Raw genomic sequence first — 15562 nt, 5'->3', positions numbered from 1 at the left:
CAGGAGAACTCAATTATTAATTGATAGCAGTATTTTAGACATACTGCAATCCATATAAAATATGACCTTTTTCAAAAATGCCTTTCTTTTTTCAGAGCTGTAGAAGGTCATATAAAGCTTGTCAACTTAGTTTCTTATTGCATCAGTATGGTACTACAGTATCCTTTTAGCGTTGAATTTTTGCTCTATACTTGAGAAAGATTTGAAGAAGATGTATCACACATCTCTACAGCTTTAGGTAGAAAGAAAATGTATGACCTCTGAATTCTCCATATGTTAACTAATAAGTTACACATTATGGGGCAGAACGTTTCTTTTTCAGGTTAAGTATAAAAGTTCGCCTCACTCCTACACAGATACTGGGGGACATCAACTTGCAACACCACCTAAGCTCCCAGGAAGCTTGAATGTTATATGAATTGTAGATTTTCACTTTAAACCTTCAACAAATTGTTTCTATCACTGCAGCCTAAGAGCATTTATTAAATGGGGAATTGCTCTTGGAAAGTCACAACCTTTGACTCTTCCTTATATTGCATTTGATGGGCCACAAACCTATTAATAAGTTGAGCTGACGTGGATTTCCAGCAGTAGAGTATTTTGGGGACTCTCCGTCATTCCTTTTGTCTATGAGCATACAACAAACCTAACTGTGTCAGCACGTTACAGGTGGCACATGGAGGAACATGTTCGAAATGATTAATTTTTCAAAAAGCTCTCAAAGCTTACACCTAGAATACTTTTTGGGGCATAGAAACTTTGAATTTGCTTTCCATACCTCTGGCTTAACTTCATTCGCTTGCACTTTGAGGCTCTGCTTCTTTTGTTGTTGCAAATCTTGCTTGCTATGCAATGACTTCTGTTGATATCACTGTAGTCCTTCTTTTTTGCAGCAGCCAGACTTGCCTTGCATTAATTCCAGTAGGCTTTGGACATTGCTTGGCACAATAGTGCAACTCTGTGGCCATTTTGATCGGTATCCGAGACTTTCAATGATTTCAAAATGAAACACTTTAGAGCAATAGTATTATATTGTAGTAAAAAGCAAGTTGACATGCAAACTAGTTCTCATGGTTTCCATATTTCTCATGTATTTAACAGTCCGAAAGCCTGTGAAGCCAGATCCCAATGTGAACGAAGAATGGAAAAGCATGTTTGGGTCCTTAGAACCTGCCTCCGGTGCCCAGTCTGCTCCTCGAACCATTCCTCCTGGGGACCAAGAAGTGACTTCGGCTGGAAAACCTCACCGTTCAGAGTCCTCTGCTACGCTTTGTGCTCCACTCTCATCCTCTCCTCAGGTACCTCACAGTAACACAGATACCTGGTCAGGTGCTGTCAACTGGAAGAATATTTAGTGCGTAGCTGCCAAGGTTTCAGATTGCTATGTGTGACATTTGCATAATTCCAGTGTGATTATGAGTGACATTTCAACGCCTACGAGTGACACTATCTTGCGGGCAAAAATCAAGCAATGAAGATGAGAGGCACATATAAATATCAGAGATTCTACCCATTTGAGAAACGAGAAACTCTAAGAACATCTTAGAACTGCTGCACGGCACCAGAAATGTAAGGGCACTAACCAGGCACTGCTGCTGATCAGAAGATGATCTGTTCATGACTGCACACTAGCCTAAAAAGCACATGTTATAGCATGGGTCCGCTTGTTATTGAAACTACCCTTACAACCCTAACCCTGCTGCATCTCTGTCTCCCACCCCCGAGAAAAATACCAGCGTTCTGTTCTCATTCTAACATTTTGTAAGGTGCCAGACGCGATTCTTAAATACAACTTTACCTAGCTGCCAATTGATATAATTGCTTATGTGTGATATGTATATGTTTTCATTGTGCGACACTTCGAGTGGCACTTCCTCGTGAGTAAATCAAAGCAGTGACTATTATTATTTGCGTGCCTGTGAGTTTTCTATTACTATAGCTAAATATACAACATAGTCTTCAGAGTGCTTGAATCCATCACGGTTTTCCACTGATAGTGTCCTCTGCAGGTTCTCACTCTTTATACACTTTCATTGTTTCTCTTCCAACATCTCTCGGAAATTCTCCATAAGCACGTCATGTCTGAGTGTTGTTAAAATCTACAGACACATAACAGTTCGTAAAAAGGAAATAGTCGTCGGGAATGCAATATAGAGTAAAACGTGTGAAATGTAACCCGGTGCTGCGTTGGTGTCATAGATTGCCTTTACAGTGTTAGTTATTCTTCAGCAATTGTTTAACACTCGTTGAGAACTTGAGAATTTCTTGCCAGTAGCCCAAAACACTCTGTTGGTTTGGGCTACTGGCTACTGGGTTGGGACCGAAATTATGTTTGGGGGTGGGGCGCAGTCAGCACTTCGGTAATTGCGACGCAGGGGTAAAAACATCCTGCCAACGCCACATAAGTTGAATTGAATTGAAATTAGATTTATAGAGCGCAATGGCTACCCGTAGGCCTCCCAGCGCTGCGGACAGAGGCAGGGAGAGATGCAGAGGAGACTTGGAACAACCAGGTTTTCAAAAGTCTACGAAAGGATAAAAGATTGGGTTCTTTGCATTGTTGAAGAGGAAGGGCATTCCATCCAATAGCACCATTGTAAGAGAAGGAGCGGCCGCCACTTCTGGTCCTTCTTATTCTGGGTTTGGATGCAAGAAAAGAGTCGGAGGACCGAAGATTTCTTTTAGGATGGTAGGGGGTGATAAGTGATTGAAGAATGACCAGGCCCGTCCTCCAAATGGCCTTGTGAGAAAGACACATAGCCTTGAACTGAATCCTTTGCTTAATCGGTAACCAGTGCAGGCTTTCTAATGCTTGTTTTGCAGACTACCACCGCGGGATCTGGAGAAGTCGGCGAGCCGCGCAGTTCTGTATAACCTGCAGTCTATTAATGGTATACTGGGGTGCTCCCAGGTAAAGAGCATTACCGTAGTCCAAGCGAGAGAGTACCAATGCTTGAACCATAATTCTTCTAGCGTGGAAAGGCAGAAAGGGAAGAATTTTATAAAGCATTCTCAGAAGTCCAAAACAGATGGCCGACAGTTTAGAGGCCTGGTAACTGAATGAAAAAGATTGATCAATCCAGATGCCAAGGCTCTTAATTTGAACTTTGGGAATGGGAGCAGGACCCAAACAAACAGGCCATAGAGATGTCGCATTAAAGACCGGGGAGTTACCCAACAGCATGAGCTCCGTTTTGTCCCTTTTCAGTTTGAGGCATGATTGGTCCATCCACTTGGCAACCTCTTGTAGGCAGCAGGCAAGGGAGATAGAGGATCCTTCCAGATGGTTAAGAGACACCACAAGCTGGGTTTCATCAGCGTATGTAATAATTTTTATGCCGTAAGGATGGACAATTTCTGCCAGGGGTTTCATATATATGTTGAATAGGGTGGGACTCAATGCAGATCCCTGAGGCACCCCACAATGGAGGGGATACCGATTGGAAACATGTTCTCCCTCAAAAACCCTAAAAGAGCGGCCAGCAAGGAAGGATCTCATCCATTGAGCTGCCATACCGGACACACCCACGTCCCTGAGTCTGGTGAAAAGTGTGGAATGATTAACCGTATCAAATGCAGCACTGAGATCAAGTAGGATAATGGCTGCGTTTACCCCTAGATCAAGGATCCTTTTTGATTCCTCAGTTACTGCTAAGAGAGCCGTCTCAGTGCCCATTTGCGGGCGAAACCCAGTCTGGGAAGGATGGAGTATTTCATTCTCTTCCAGAAAGGATACCAGGATGTTATTCACATGCCTTTCCAGTATCTTACTGATCCACGGTAGTAAGGAAATGGGGCGATAGTTGGCCAGAATGTCAGGATCCAGGATAGGTTTTTTCAGTAAAGCTTTTACCATGGCTTCTTTCCATGCCGATGGAACTGACCCAGTAGAGATGGAAAGGTTGAGCAGGTTCAGCATTGTCGGGGCGATAGTGTCAGATACTAGGGTAAGCGCTTGGGGATGGGCAGGGTCAATGGGGGAGCCAGATTTTATATGCGCCATAATGGGCATTAATAGGGAAAAATCCAGAAGGGGGAATTGTTCTAAGCAAGGGGAGGATTTTTCCATGTGTTCCACTGGTCTGGTTGTAAAACTCGTGGTATGAGAGGGAGGGAAGGCCTGATAGATGATTTGAATTTTTTTATAAAAAAAGTCTGCTAGCTTATTGCAATGATAAGTTTAGAGGAAGGGACAGCCTAGAGCAGCTCGGTAAAAAGAACCAAACTGCCCGTTTCCGTCTGGAATTTTTGCACTACTAGTGCATAGTAATAACTGTCTGGGGTGCCTTGCCAGCATTTAAAAAGGAAGGCGAGGTACCACCAGATCTATGTGTGGGGCCTGCCGTTCGCATAATAATAGGGATCATCACGTTGTTCTTTTTCTCATTTGAAGAACGCACAAGGAAAGCCTGTGGGAGGAAGGCCCGACAGTGGGCTTGATTAATCACAACAAGTTTTGATCTGGGCTTATGTGAAGTTGAAATAATAACGTGAAAAACCTGCCAGCGCTCACCTCTATGAGCCGTGCCCGCCTGGCTCAAATCACACCATTGATTCACTCACGGTAGATCCGCGCCGTGAGAGGATTAACTAGTTAAGCACCACAGCCGAAAGCCAGCGGCGAGCAGCTCCCTCTGCTACAGGCTGTCAGGCAGTGCAGCAGCCTAAGATTAGATACATTTGTAGCAGCAGTGTGTGCACAAGATTAGCGGTTACTGGCTGAGCCTGCCTGTGCTGGTGGCAGCGCCCGTGCCGGCAAATCCGCGGGGAGCAGCAGAGCCGGCGCAGGTCACAGGCGCGCATGCTAGCAGCCTGGCGTGGCCAATACTTCAGCGCTGGTACAGCGGAGAGACAGCATTAAAATGCGTGACAATGCATTTCAGTGCGGTGATGCGGAACACCACACTGAAATGCAGTAGAGTCACGCCTGATGCATGTTACTTGGCAGACCTTTTAGTGTGATGAACAATGCATTTTATTTTTACTGACATTTTTTATGTAGCCTCACTTAATAATACCCACCATTTGATAGTGTAGTAGAACAGCAAAAATATATGTTGCAAAGAGACTGCCCTCAACATTGATTCACTGGCTGATGCACAGAGTGCTGGTGGTTTAATGGAGAGATCAAACACCCCTTGCCATGCACTCCCCATCTCACATCCTACCTGACATCAGCCCAGATGAAGGGTTCCATATCCCATTATCCCTGGCACGTAGGATAGAGCATGTGCCTAGTCCCTCCTCCTCACTACTTGCTTTTCACAAAATAGGTGCTCTCTATCTAGGTTGGGAAAGAGGAGAATGTCCTTGTCTGTGAAAATGGTGGCAAGGAGCAGTTTTAGTGACAAATGTAATAGTTGCAGCTCTATTGAAAACACGGAGTCAAGGGTTATGCTTTGCTTTATTTAATGTATACTTATAGCAACCAACAGAAAAACAACACCGGAAAACCACATATACCATCAGTCTCTGGAATTGGACTACAATTCGCATGAATGAAAATGACCAATGAGATGTCCAGTTGTTCCAAAAAGCATCCATTATAAATATGCTCCACCTTTTTGGCTGCTTTGCTTGATATTCATGTCATTTAAAGAAGTGCAGTAGGCATGTGCTCAACAAATACGTGAATAAAGAAAAAAAATTCTCAATTTGCACAAATGCTTCCTTCACTTAGTGAAAGCAAGCGACTCATAGCTTGTGAGCAGTTATGTTGTTTTCTTTTTCTGTTTCCATTTTTTGCCCTTACAATTTAAGCAAAAGCTGAAAGGGAGAAAGTGATGGAAAATCAACTATCACGAGCTAGGCAGTTGGTGAATATGCACAAACTATGCTAATCATTTACTAAGACAGGTAATTGCCAATTTAAGATTTAAAAAACAAAAAACAAAAAAGTCACATAACACTAAAGTTGAGGAAAGTTTCAAACTTATCTCATTATCAGAAAATATCATAACAAAAAATATTTGAATATATTTCTATATGGAGTTCATTTTTTCCCCACAAACATAACGATTACACTCACTTTTTCCTATTAAATTACAGGCTGTTGAAATTGTGATAAATAGAAAGCCCCTGGCCCATACTGATTTGCCACTGTCACGGCCAAACAAAATTCATGACCGATTTGGAGAAAGTGTGTCGCTATTATTTGGGAAATATTATTGAGTAAATGGCAATTGTGAAAGGATTTGATGGTCTCCATTTACTTTGCAGTGGTTGAATGACTTCTTCTTTACAGTCCCTTGTCATTTTTATTAGTAGTTCCAGGCTTTATATTCCTGAGATCTGAAAGCCATGGCACATGGAATATTATACCACTCTACAAATCCTCATTAAGAAACACTGAAAAGGTAGCCTAGGAAAATGTGCCCCTGTTCACTTTTTAAATGGATCTGACAAGTGACAGTCAGATATTGCCAGATTATTTGACCAAGCAACTGACTTGCTTCCTGAAGATGATAATTGTTCACATTCCAAATCAAAGCAAGAAAATAGATTTAAGTTGGCAAGACTTGAGTTTTACCTGTTGGTGCACGGTTCGGATTACAGCCTTTCAACCAAGGTGAATGAATTAATAGCCATTAATCAATGATTTATACAAGCTGCATATTAAAATGTTTTATGAAAAGTGCTTTACTTAAAACATGAATGCATGATGAGCTGTTATTTCAAATGGCCAGTGAGTGCATGCTCTTAATTTTCTGCAACTGGTTTTGTAGGCCACTGAAGGTGCAACTGCCTTACCTCGTCGACCCACGTTACCAATTTTTACTAGTGCCACCTTGCCATCAACCTGCCAAATTCGTATCACCACCTGCAAAACTGAACTTCAGCAGCTGATTCAACAGAAGAGGGAGCAATGTAATGCAGAGAGAAAAGCCAAACTAATGATGGATAATGCAGAGTGGGAGAGCAAGCCCCCACCACCAGGTAATGACACACACGGTTGCTTTGTTCTCACAGTAAATGGTACGCCCCTCCAACACTACACAAGTTATCTGTACAGTTACAAATTTATTTATTAAAGGTTTTTATATGACATGATGTATTCTTGAATTTTCAGATATGGTTTGTCCACGACATGGGATGCTCATGCTGTCCCTCATTGAGTAGAAATTGAACAGCCATGTCCCGATGTATTCCACTTTGATTGGATTAGATAGTGTTGCCTTGGAAATCTAACAGAATATTCTGATTGGCTTTAACCCCAATCGGGAAGAGCAATATGTCTTGATGTGATGAATCTATTTGGCTTTTCATCTAGGCATGTTGTTCAACAATAGTGGACATTTGAACTTTAAATGGCTTCCTCCATGTTTCGTCTCCTTCCCCATTTGATGAAGGATCAGAACGACACTACTAAATACTTAATCCTTGAGGAGGCAGTATTAAGTAGACAAAATTAAAAATGCCACTGAAGATTTTTATAAGGGGGAGACTTACATTTCATTAGTTGCTCCACTGGGAGGAAGTGAAGAACCGTTTGTCTGTCTGCTTGATTTGGGAGAAATTATAGTCACTGCAAAATTTCTGATATGAGCCTTTAGCTATTAAACTTCTGTTCTACACCTAAATCCCTGAATCTGTCTATTTAACTTCTAATTCATACTCTAACTGTCCCCTTTCTTGCTTGACGAAGATCAGGTTAACAACAACACCACCCGATATCCAGGCTTTTGTTCTCTGCTTTGGGAGCAGGTTTGACACCTATTCTAATACTAATTACTGGCAGGCAGAAATGGGAGAACAAATGCAAATGGGTCTCCAAAGGTTGGAGGAAGGGAAAAGGTAACTTTCTAAAAGTATTCTTTCCTTAATATTTATTAAGAATCCGACGTCACCATTGAAATGAATGTGAATACCTATTAAAACAGTTGTTTAATATTTTTTTTAGCTGTTTCCTTATCACAATTAGCATTATTAAATGTAATAATGGAACCCTGTGTTTTTCTATAGAACAGCCAGCCTTCCTCCGGTGAAAATAGCTTTTGTAGCTTTGCTTTTTGGGGAGCTTTTTCACTTTAAGGACATGTTTAACATTCACTTCTTAAATTAACTACTTTTGATTACTGTGCACCTTGCCTTTTGGGCATTAAAGTCTATGTTTGGGTGACTTCTAAATATTTAAAAGGTTATTTTGGCAGGTCAAATGTGCAGTTTAAAACTGCATCAGCCAGGCTACAACTGGCAGGCCTGCAGTCATGTTTGTATGTACCCTGTGGTGGGTGGCACAATGGGTGCTGCAGTCCACTGGTGAGATTTAACTTACAAGCCTGAGTACACTTTGTACCATATACCAGGGACTTGCAAGTAAGTTAAATTTGCAAGTCAGGGATATGCCAATTTCATCATGTTGAAAGGGGGAGCTCGGGCATTTTTTCATAGGTTAGCAGGGGTAAAGTGCACAGAGTTCTACATACAGCACAAATATAGGTTCCAGCCAAAGGCAAAAACTCCAGTATGGTCCTGAAGAAAGAGAAGATTTCCTGCAGTAACCCTCATTTGTGGTGGGCTATGCAAATGTGCGTGTGTGTTTGTTAAAATGAAAGTGGTCTGGTGCCTGTCTTTCTTTAGTGAGTGTTCTCACCAAACATTCATCCCCACAGGCACATTTTGGCGATCTCTGCTGCCTAGATCATGTAGTCCACCATGTTTTTAGGCACCGGCTGTGAACTACAAAATAATCAATACACCCCAGCCAGAAGCCCTCCTTCATCTTCTTGCTTGACACTTACCGGGTGCTGTCTTCTCCATCCAGTATGTTCTGTTATGAGATATGTTCTCAATCAGTTGAGGTGGCTGGGCAGCAGAAAAGCCTTGCAACTCGTTGATATTCCTGTTCTCTTAGACCTCATACTTCAATGACAGGAGCTGTGCTACCACCATTCATGACTGACTAGGCATGCAAGACTTTTGTTGTGTTAGTTAGTGCTCTTAGGTAGATGACTGGCATGTGGAGGGGCATATGATCACTGTTTTAATGTTTACTTTAAAGCAATTGCATCTGGTTGAGACATTTTTAAACATGCATAGCAGCACCAGAATCTCCAAAAACGGCTATGGTTCACAAGCTACTGACATTTACTTCCATTTATTCAGCTGCTTTAAGACAATAGAGAAATTTGACAAATAAAGTAGCAAACACTTGTTTTACTTGCCCCCAATCATTGTACTCCCCCTTTCTTAATGATTGTCTATGTTTTAATCATTTTTCATTATTACATAGATGAATGAATATGTTTTTTCACATTTTCGTTTAGGATGGAGACCTAAAGGTTTACTGGTGGCGCATCTTCATGAGCACAAGGGACCAGTAAATCGCATTAGAGTCTCCGATGAACACTCAATTTTTGCCACTTGTTCTAATGATGGAACTGTGAAAATCTGGAATGGCCAGAAAATGGAAGGCAAGACAACGACAACCAGGTAATCGTTTACTTTGAAATAGAGTGTGAACAACAAGGCTCCATTTCCAGCCGCGCATGGCTTTCGGTCTAATGTCAGGTTTCTAGTTCCTCAGCTAACTTGTCCAAGTAACTTGCCTTTGTTGGCATTTAGTTATATGACTCAAGCTCACATAAAGTTGGAACATTGCTTTCATGTAATATGCCAAAATAATAGCTTTTTGCTAGTTTTCAATAATGTTTTATAGAAAGAGAGTTCTTGATGATGTTGGGTCTATGGAGATAGTGAACTTGATGCGCAATAGCATAATTAATTTATGTGTTTTTGTCTTGCTAAGTCAGTGCAATGATTTGAATGAAAGCCGTACTTTGCAGCAATGCAAATAAATGTACAAAAATAATTCCTGTGTTCTCTATTTACAATTATTTGGGAATGCTTGAACCACTGGCTATCCCAGAAAAATGGCTCACCAGACGATACTGCCACTTTTTAAGAGCGTTCTACAGGCAGTCTATAGAGATGGATTTACCTGCCTACTGCCCTAGCATTACCCGAGCTCTATTCATGTTTTTCTGCCTTTCAGTAGGATGCAGCCAAGGGCTTCTCTAGGCTGTCCCATTTTTTGTTGTACCTTGCATCTAATTGTGGTCGGATCCTCACAAGACTTATGCACTTTTGAATAATTCCTAGACCACAAGGTGTACATTGGGAACAGGTTTTTATTTTATTTTTCAATTTATCTTAATACAACATCATTTAAACACATGCAAAATCTGATTGAAAATAATTAACCTTCCACCCTCTGGGAGAAAGGGGACTTCCTCTGTATTTTTATTTCTAAGACAAATAGGCCTTACTTAGGTATACAGGGATCAGACCCATGAGGCATTTTTCAGTTGTCCTCCTTCTAGCAGTGTCAGAGCAGGACTTTGAAACACAAGTGAAACTGTTTGCTGCCTGGCTGATTCTTCGATGACCTATGGGTTATCCGCGGTTTGGGTCTTTCTTACCTCTCTTCTCTTGTTCAGCACTACACACCTTCTGCCCCCTGGCTCTGCTTCCACTTTTTAGCTGTTATCAACCCTCCTCAATGTGTCTCTTCCTAATTTAAATCCTTTGTCTTTATTACCTATAAATTGTTTGATGCTCTACCTCAATCTATGCACTCTTCTTCCTCCTTGCACACTTTTTGGGCTTTGGTGAAATCCCGCTCTCTGCACAAGGCTTAACGTGACCGCTATTAGAATTTTACAACAAAGCTAAACCACCCTTTCTGTGCACCTTTATTGTCTACATTGATATTCACCACGTAGAAAGCTGGTTCTTTATATGTTGGACCTAAAAGAGGTACACCGTGTAGAGAGTCCAGGCAAACCCTAGAGGAATTACAGAGGCAAAAATGACACCCCAAATGCTTTCTTTTGTGGTGGTGATGTGGGCAAGCACATAGGCATAATAGAGGGTAGTGCTAAGCATTTATTAGTCACACAATGGCAGTGAGACCACACTCAATAAAGAAATCCGACACCAATTTATAAAAATAATTCGTTCCTTTATATAAATATAAATAGATACCAATATCAACAGAATCGGATAAATACTTTTTGAATTTTTTACATTTTTCAAAAATGGACACTGCATTTTCCTAATCAGCAATGTTATCGTATGGAGGAAAAACATGTTTTGCATTTGCACACTTGTCTGCGACTTACGGAACCGTTCTTCTGGATCTAAGGTTAGTATGGGACAAGATCCAAAGCCACACCAACAGTTCACCTTGGGAGGCTCTGGGGCGTCTGGATGCAGAAGTGTGTCACGGCGTCAGGTGTCCCATTCACTTTACTGGGAGAACGGTCTGGTTACACAGAGGCTGAAAGCTGGGACTGGGGAACGAAGTCCGGGAAAACCCACAGGGGGCTCATCCCTTGAAATCCTCTGGCACACAGGCACATATTTGGCCCACTTCTCTCCGGGCTGTGGGGCTCGGCTGCAGTGGTGTCTTTTGGTGTCGGATCCGGTGTTGGAGTTTCTCGTGGTTGAAGAGGCTGCAGGCGGCGACTGGAAGTCCGGTCTGGGCAAATCGAAGCATGGACTTGGCTCTTGTGGCTTGGCGGCCCCATTGGCATGCCACCTCTCTTCGACTCAGGCTTGGGAGTGCAGGTTCAGAGGTACTTTGAGGCGTCGGGTGGCGTCAGTCACAGACTTGTGTCTCTGTTTTGCAGAAGAGGGGCAAACCGGACAGCTGGGCCACTCTCGATGTGGGACTCACTGTCCGTGAAGTCCCTCGAGGTGCAGGTCGATCTTCCTCGGTGGTAGTTCCGAGCTAGGCACAACAAGCCTTGGCTGCTGCAAGGGGTCTGTTACCCGGGTATTGGTCCTGTGCGGCTCTGATTGGTCCTGGTGTCCTCACACTTGGTGGAGAGACAGATCTGACCTTCAGGAGCACAGGGTCCTCTTCCTGGGGAACTACTATGTTGGGCTGGCCAAAGAGCGCCAACTCAGATCGCATCTTGCATCTTTGGTGCCTGCACCTGCGGGGGAGTAGCTCCTCTACTGCAAGGGAGTTTCTTCAGGCCATTGGTGAAGCACTGGCAGGCCTCTGGGTTTCTTGGAGACTGCACAGCGGCAGGTAGAGTCTGCTTCTTCCACGATTGTTGGGAGCAGTAGTCAGGCTGGCAGGGTTGGTGCTAAGTGAGTCGTTGCTCCTCGGTTCTCATGACAGGACTCTTCTTTGTCCTCTCCTTCTCTTGATCCATTGGAATCTGAAGATCTGGTATCAGGGGGTCCCCTAATTACTCAATGTAGGGGCTTTAAGGGGTGTAAGGGGTAGTAGACAATGGGCTACTTACCCCGGGGGCACTGCGCCTCCTATAGGACCACTTCCTGTGAGAAGAGGGCATGACCCTGTCCCAGAATCATTAAGTTTGCCATCATCAAAATGACCAACTCTGAAATGTTGTGTCCACTTCAGGTAGCCCACCTTAGGGGTGGTACTAGCCTGGGTGTGGGCACGCCTCCCTGACTAGCTAATTTTCTTTCATGTCCAGGTGCCAAAGGGTTCTGGATAAAGGGGGTCAACTTCCTCTCTTGTAAGGGAAGACAGACTCATGTCTCAAAGGCGTGGCTCCTTTGAAGCTCCCCTTCCTTGGAATGCTAATCAGCAGGTTATCCTGTGTGAGGTGTGTGAACACCCTCTTCCAGAGCAGGCTTTGTTTCTGACCTCCTGAGGGCAAAGGCCCACGCCCTTGGGGGTCAGAAACTTGGGTCTGGTGGCAGCTTGGCAAGAACCAGTCAGTCAACACACCAGAGGCTGGTAGGTTTTCAGGGGGCACCTCTAAGGTGCCCTGTGTGTACATGTACTAATAAATACAACTCTGGCATCCGTGTGGGTTCATGAATACGAAATGTTTGATACCAAACATCCCTACTTTCGGTGAAGCCATCATGTAACTGGGGAACTGGTTTTCACCAGTGTTCAGCACATGCTTTTCAAATGGCTTCCCTGATCACTTGCAATATCTAGTAATAGAAATAGACATCACAGGAACATATCTACTCACGCAGATATGTCCTCACATAAAATGTAATGTACCCTGCCGTAGGGCTCAAATATTAAATGCAGTGTCTTTGGCATGACACACACGTGTGTCATGTCATGTATTCACCCATGGTTTGCGCCATGACACACATCCTGCACTGGCAGTCTGTGTGGAATTTGAATGTGGGTCTCTCCGGGTGACATAAGATATGCTTTAGCCCTTAGGGACCCTCTTTAGTACTGATGCCCTAGGTTTTCGCAGTACAATTTACTAGGGTGCTAAAGTCCTTAGCCATTTGTAGCACAATTAGATGTTACCTTGTTTTAGGGAACGAGCACTGGCACTGAGATCTGTTTATCAGGCCTCAGTGCCATGTCAGAGTAAAATAATCAGCATCTAGTAGCTAAAAATGGGGCAACAAGTGTGTGTGTGTGGGGGGGGGACAGCAACATAAGCCCAGTTCCCTATACACCACTTTTAAATGCTTATTGTTTGTTGTTCTCTGTACAGCAAGCTCTTATACATAGGTGGTGTTTCAATACAATAAAACAAAAGTGAAGATATTTTCTAACAACCACTACTCCCTCAGATAATGAAAGCTGGGGAAGAAAGTTTTCACATCCGAAACTGTAATTTTAGACCGGCTAGAGCTACTTTTCCAAACAGATGTACCACAGACATTTGGATTGACAAGAGCATTTTTAAGAATAACTGTTGAAGTCAAGGAAATGTTGGCAGAAGGCCTACTCATAGCGGGTCTGGCAATATCAAACTAGAAGATCAGTGGATTAGCAGGTGTGGCAGGCCTGTGGACTAGGCACTGTTACATAGTACTGTGCCAAGCTCGCAGTCATGAAAACGATTTTAACAACCAGATTACAGGCCATCAGAACACTTTCTTGAGGTCACGGTAGTGGAAAACATAAAGCTTAAGTCACAGCTTTCTGTTCCACCTAACCTGCACCTCACTAACAATGCCTCTGTGGAGTCCCATGTGCGAAGAGCAACCGGTGGGGAGCAGATTGTTTCTCTGCTTTTGTGTTATTACTAAATAATTTATGATTTTAATGAATAACACAGGAATTTTGTAACTGGAATTAATTTAGTAAGAACAAAATTTGAGGCAGCAGCTTTATTGCTAGAGGTCACATTAACTGAATATCTGAGTCAACCACCAGCTTTACACTTTTTGTTCTATGCTGCTACCTAAAAATCAGTATTTAATACCTTAATTACTTTTACCTACCAGGTTCAATCATTGTACTCCTCCCATTTTGAAATGGACACCACGTGTGCACGATGTGGTGTTATTCCATAATGCTAAGGACTAAAGAATTCAAAACGTTGAGGTCATCTTGAATTGATAGCTCCTTATGATTGGTGCTTTCTGAAGATGTTTAGGTTATGTTTGAATCGGAATAGCTACATTGATACAGCATAACAGTGTTCTAGGCTTGTGCCAAAGAACTAGGAGCAGATGGGACTACAGGTGGTGAAATGCTTATATTACCAATGTACCTCTCGCTGGCAGACAGTGCTGCACAGGTTTCTAGAGTTAATTGACTAGAGTACACTCACAACGTGGCAGGGAAAAGTGGGGTTGTAAGATGTAGTGGATTCCATGCAATGGCATGTAGGGAGTGGTTTAGAGAAAGGATTGACTGCAAGTGGATGCGGTCAGTATAAGAAACGGGCACGAAAAGCAGGGTGATAGAGTGAAGCAAGCTTCCAAAGCTAAAGTGTGCCTGTTTCCTCAGAGACATCTTAATGATTTTGGGGGGCCCTGGGCCAAAAGCATTTTGGGGGTCCCCGGTCAGAACAGCTTTGAATTTATGATCCAATTTCAGCTCTTTCATGCCCTCTTTGACCAGGTCATTGACAGTGCACAGGCACACTTGTCCAAATTCCAAATGTGTTTACATCAGGGATAGTGACATTTTTAAAAATATTGCAACAACACAGCAGCTCACTAATTTTACTGCAAATCATCTCCGACACCCTCCCGTTTCACATATGTGAGGTCCTGTTTTGAACTAAAAGATACTTTTTATGGACGAGGCGTTAAACTTTTCTATCTCCACTCCATGTGAAAGGCAAACTAAGAGGAGTTGGCCTAACGACTAGGGCACTCGACCTCGGACCTGGGGGAACTGGGTTCGAGTCTCGGTAATGAAGCTAAACATCCTGTGATTCTGGGCAAATCACATAATCTCCCCGTGCCTAACAAAGAATGAACGTGTGTCCTCATGTAACGTAACTGGTGCTTTGTAAAGCGCTCTGATACCTGATTGGATTTGGGTCAAGTTCGCGCTATATAAAACTCTGCAAAAAAAAAAAAAAAAAAAAAGAAGTCCTATAGGACTGGAGATTTATGTACTTGAGGATGGATTACTTATGAATAACCAATGTTAATCCAGTACAACAGCACTTTAAATATTGTATTCACATTCAGCACTTTTTTGCACTTCTGTCACTTATTCACTCTTGTGCCGTTTTACAAAATATCCTTGTTTATTGCCTGTGACAGTCCTACTATGTTATTTCTATACTGAAAATTTAAAAAGTGATTCATTGTCTAATACATTCTTATGATTTATTCATGGTTGGTGTGT

General features: G+C 42.7%; 1 protein-coding gene across 2 annotated transcripts in view; it reads left to right on the top strand.

The window, feature by feature from the left end:
- PIK3R4 (phosphoinositide-3-kinase regulatory subunit 4) overlaps positions 1-15562 on the top strand; it is a 188811-nt gene that overhangs the window by 96221 nt on the left and 77028 nt on the right. For both annotated transcript variants that reach the window (XM_085630648.1, XM_085630647.1), the window contains 3 exons: positions 1102-1298; positions 6726-6936; positions 9267-9432. In XM_085630648.1, the coding sequence (XP_085486774.1) occupies positions 1102-1298; positions 6726-6936; positions 9267-9432 (574 nt within the window). The remainder of the gene's footprint in view (positions 1-1101; positions 1299-6725; positions 6937-9266; positions 9433-15562) is intronic.

This window comes from Triturus cristatus, chromosome 10 (assembly GCF_964204655.1).
Source record: "Triturus cristatus chromosome 10, aTriCri1.1, whole genome shotgun sequence".
Taxonomy (NCBI): Eukaryota; Metazoa; Chordata; class Amphibia; order Caudata; family Salamandridae; genus Triturus; species Triturus cristatus.
The sequence above is the reverse complement of the archived record's forward strand: the minus strand, read 5'-3'. Positions and strand labels throughout refer to the sequence as shown.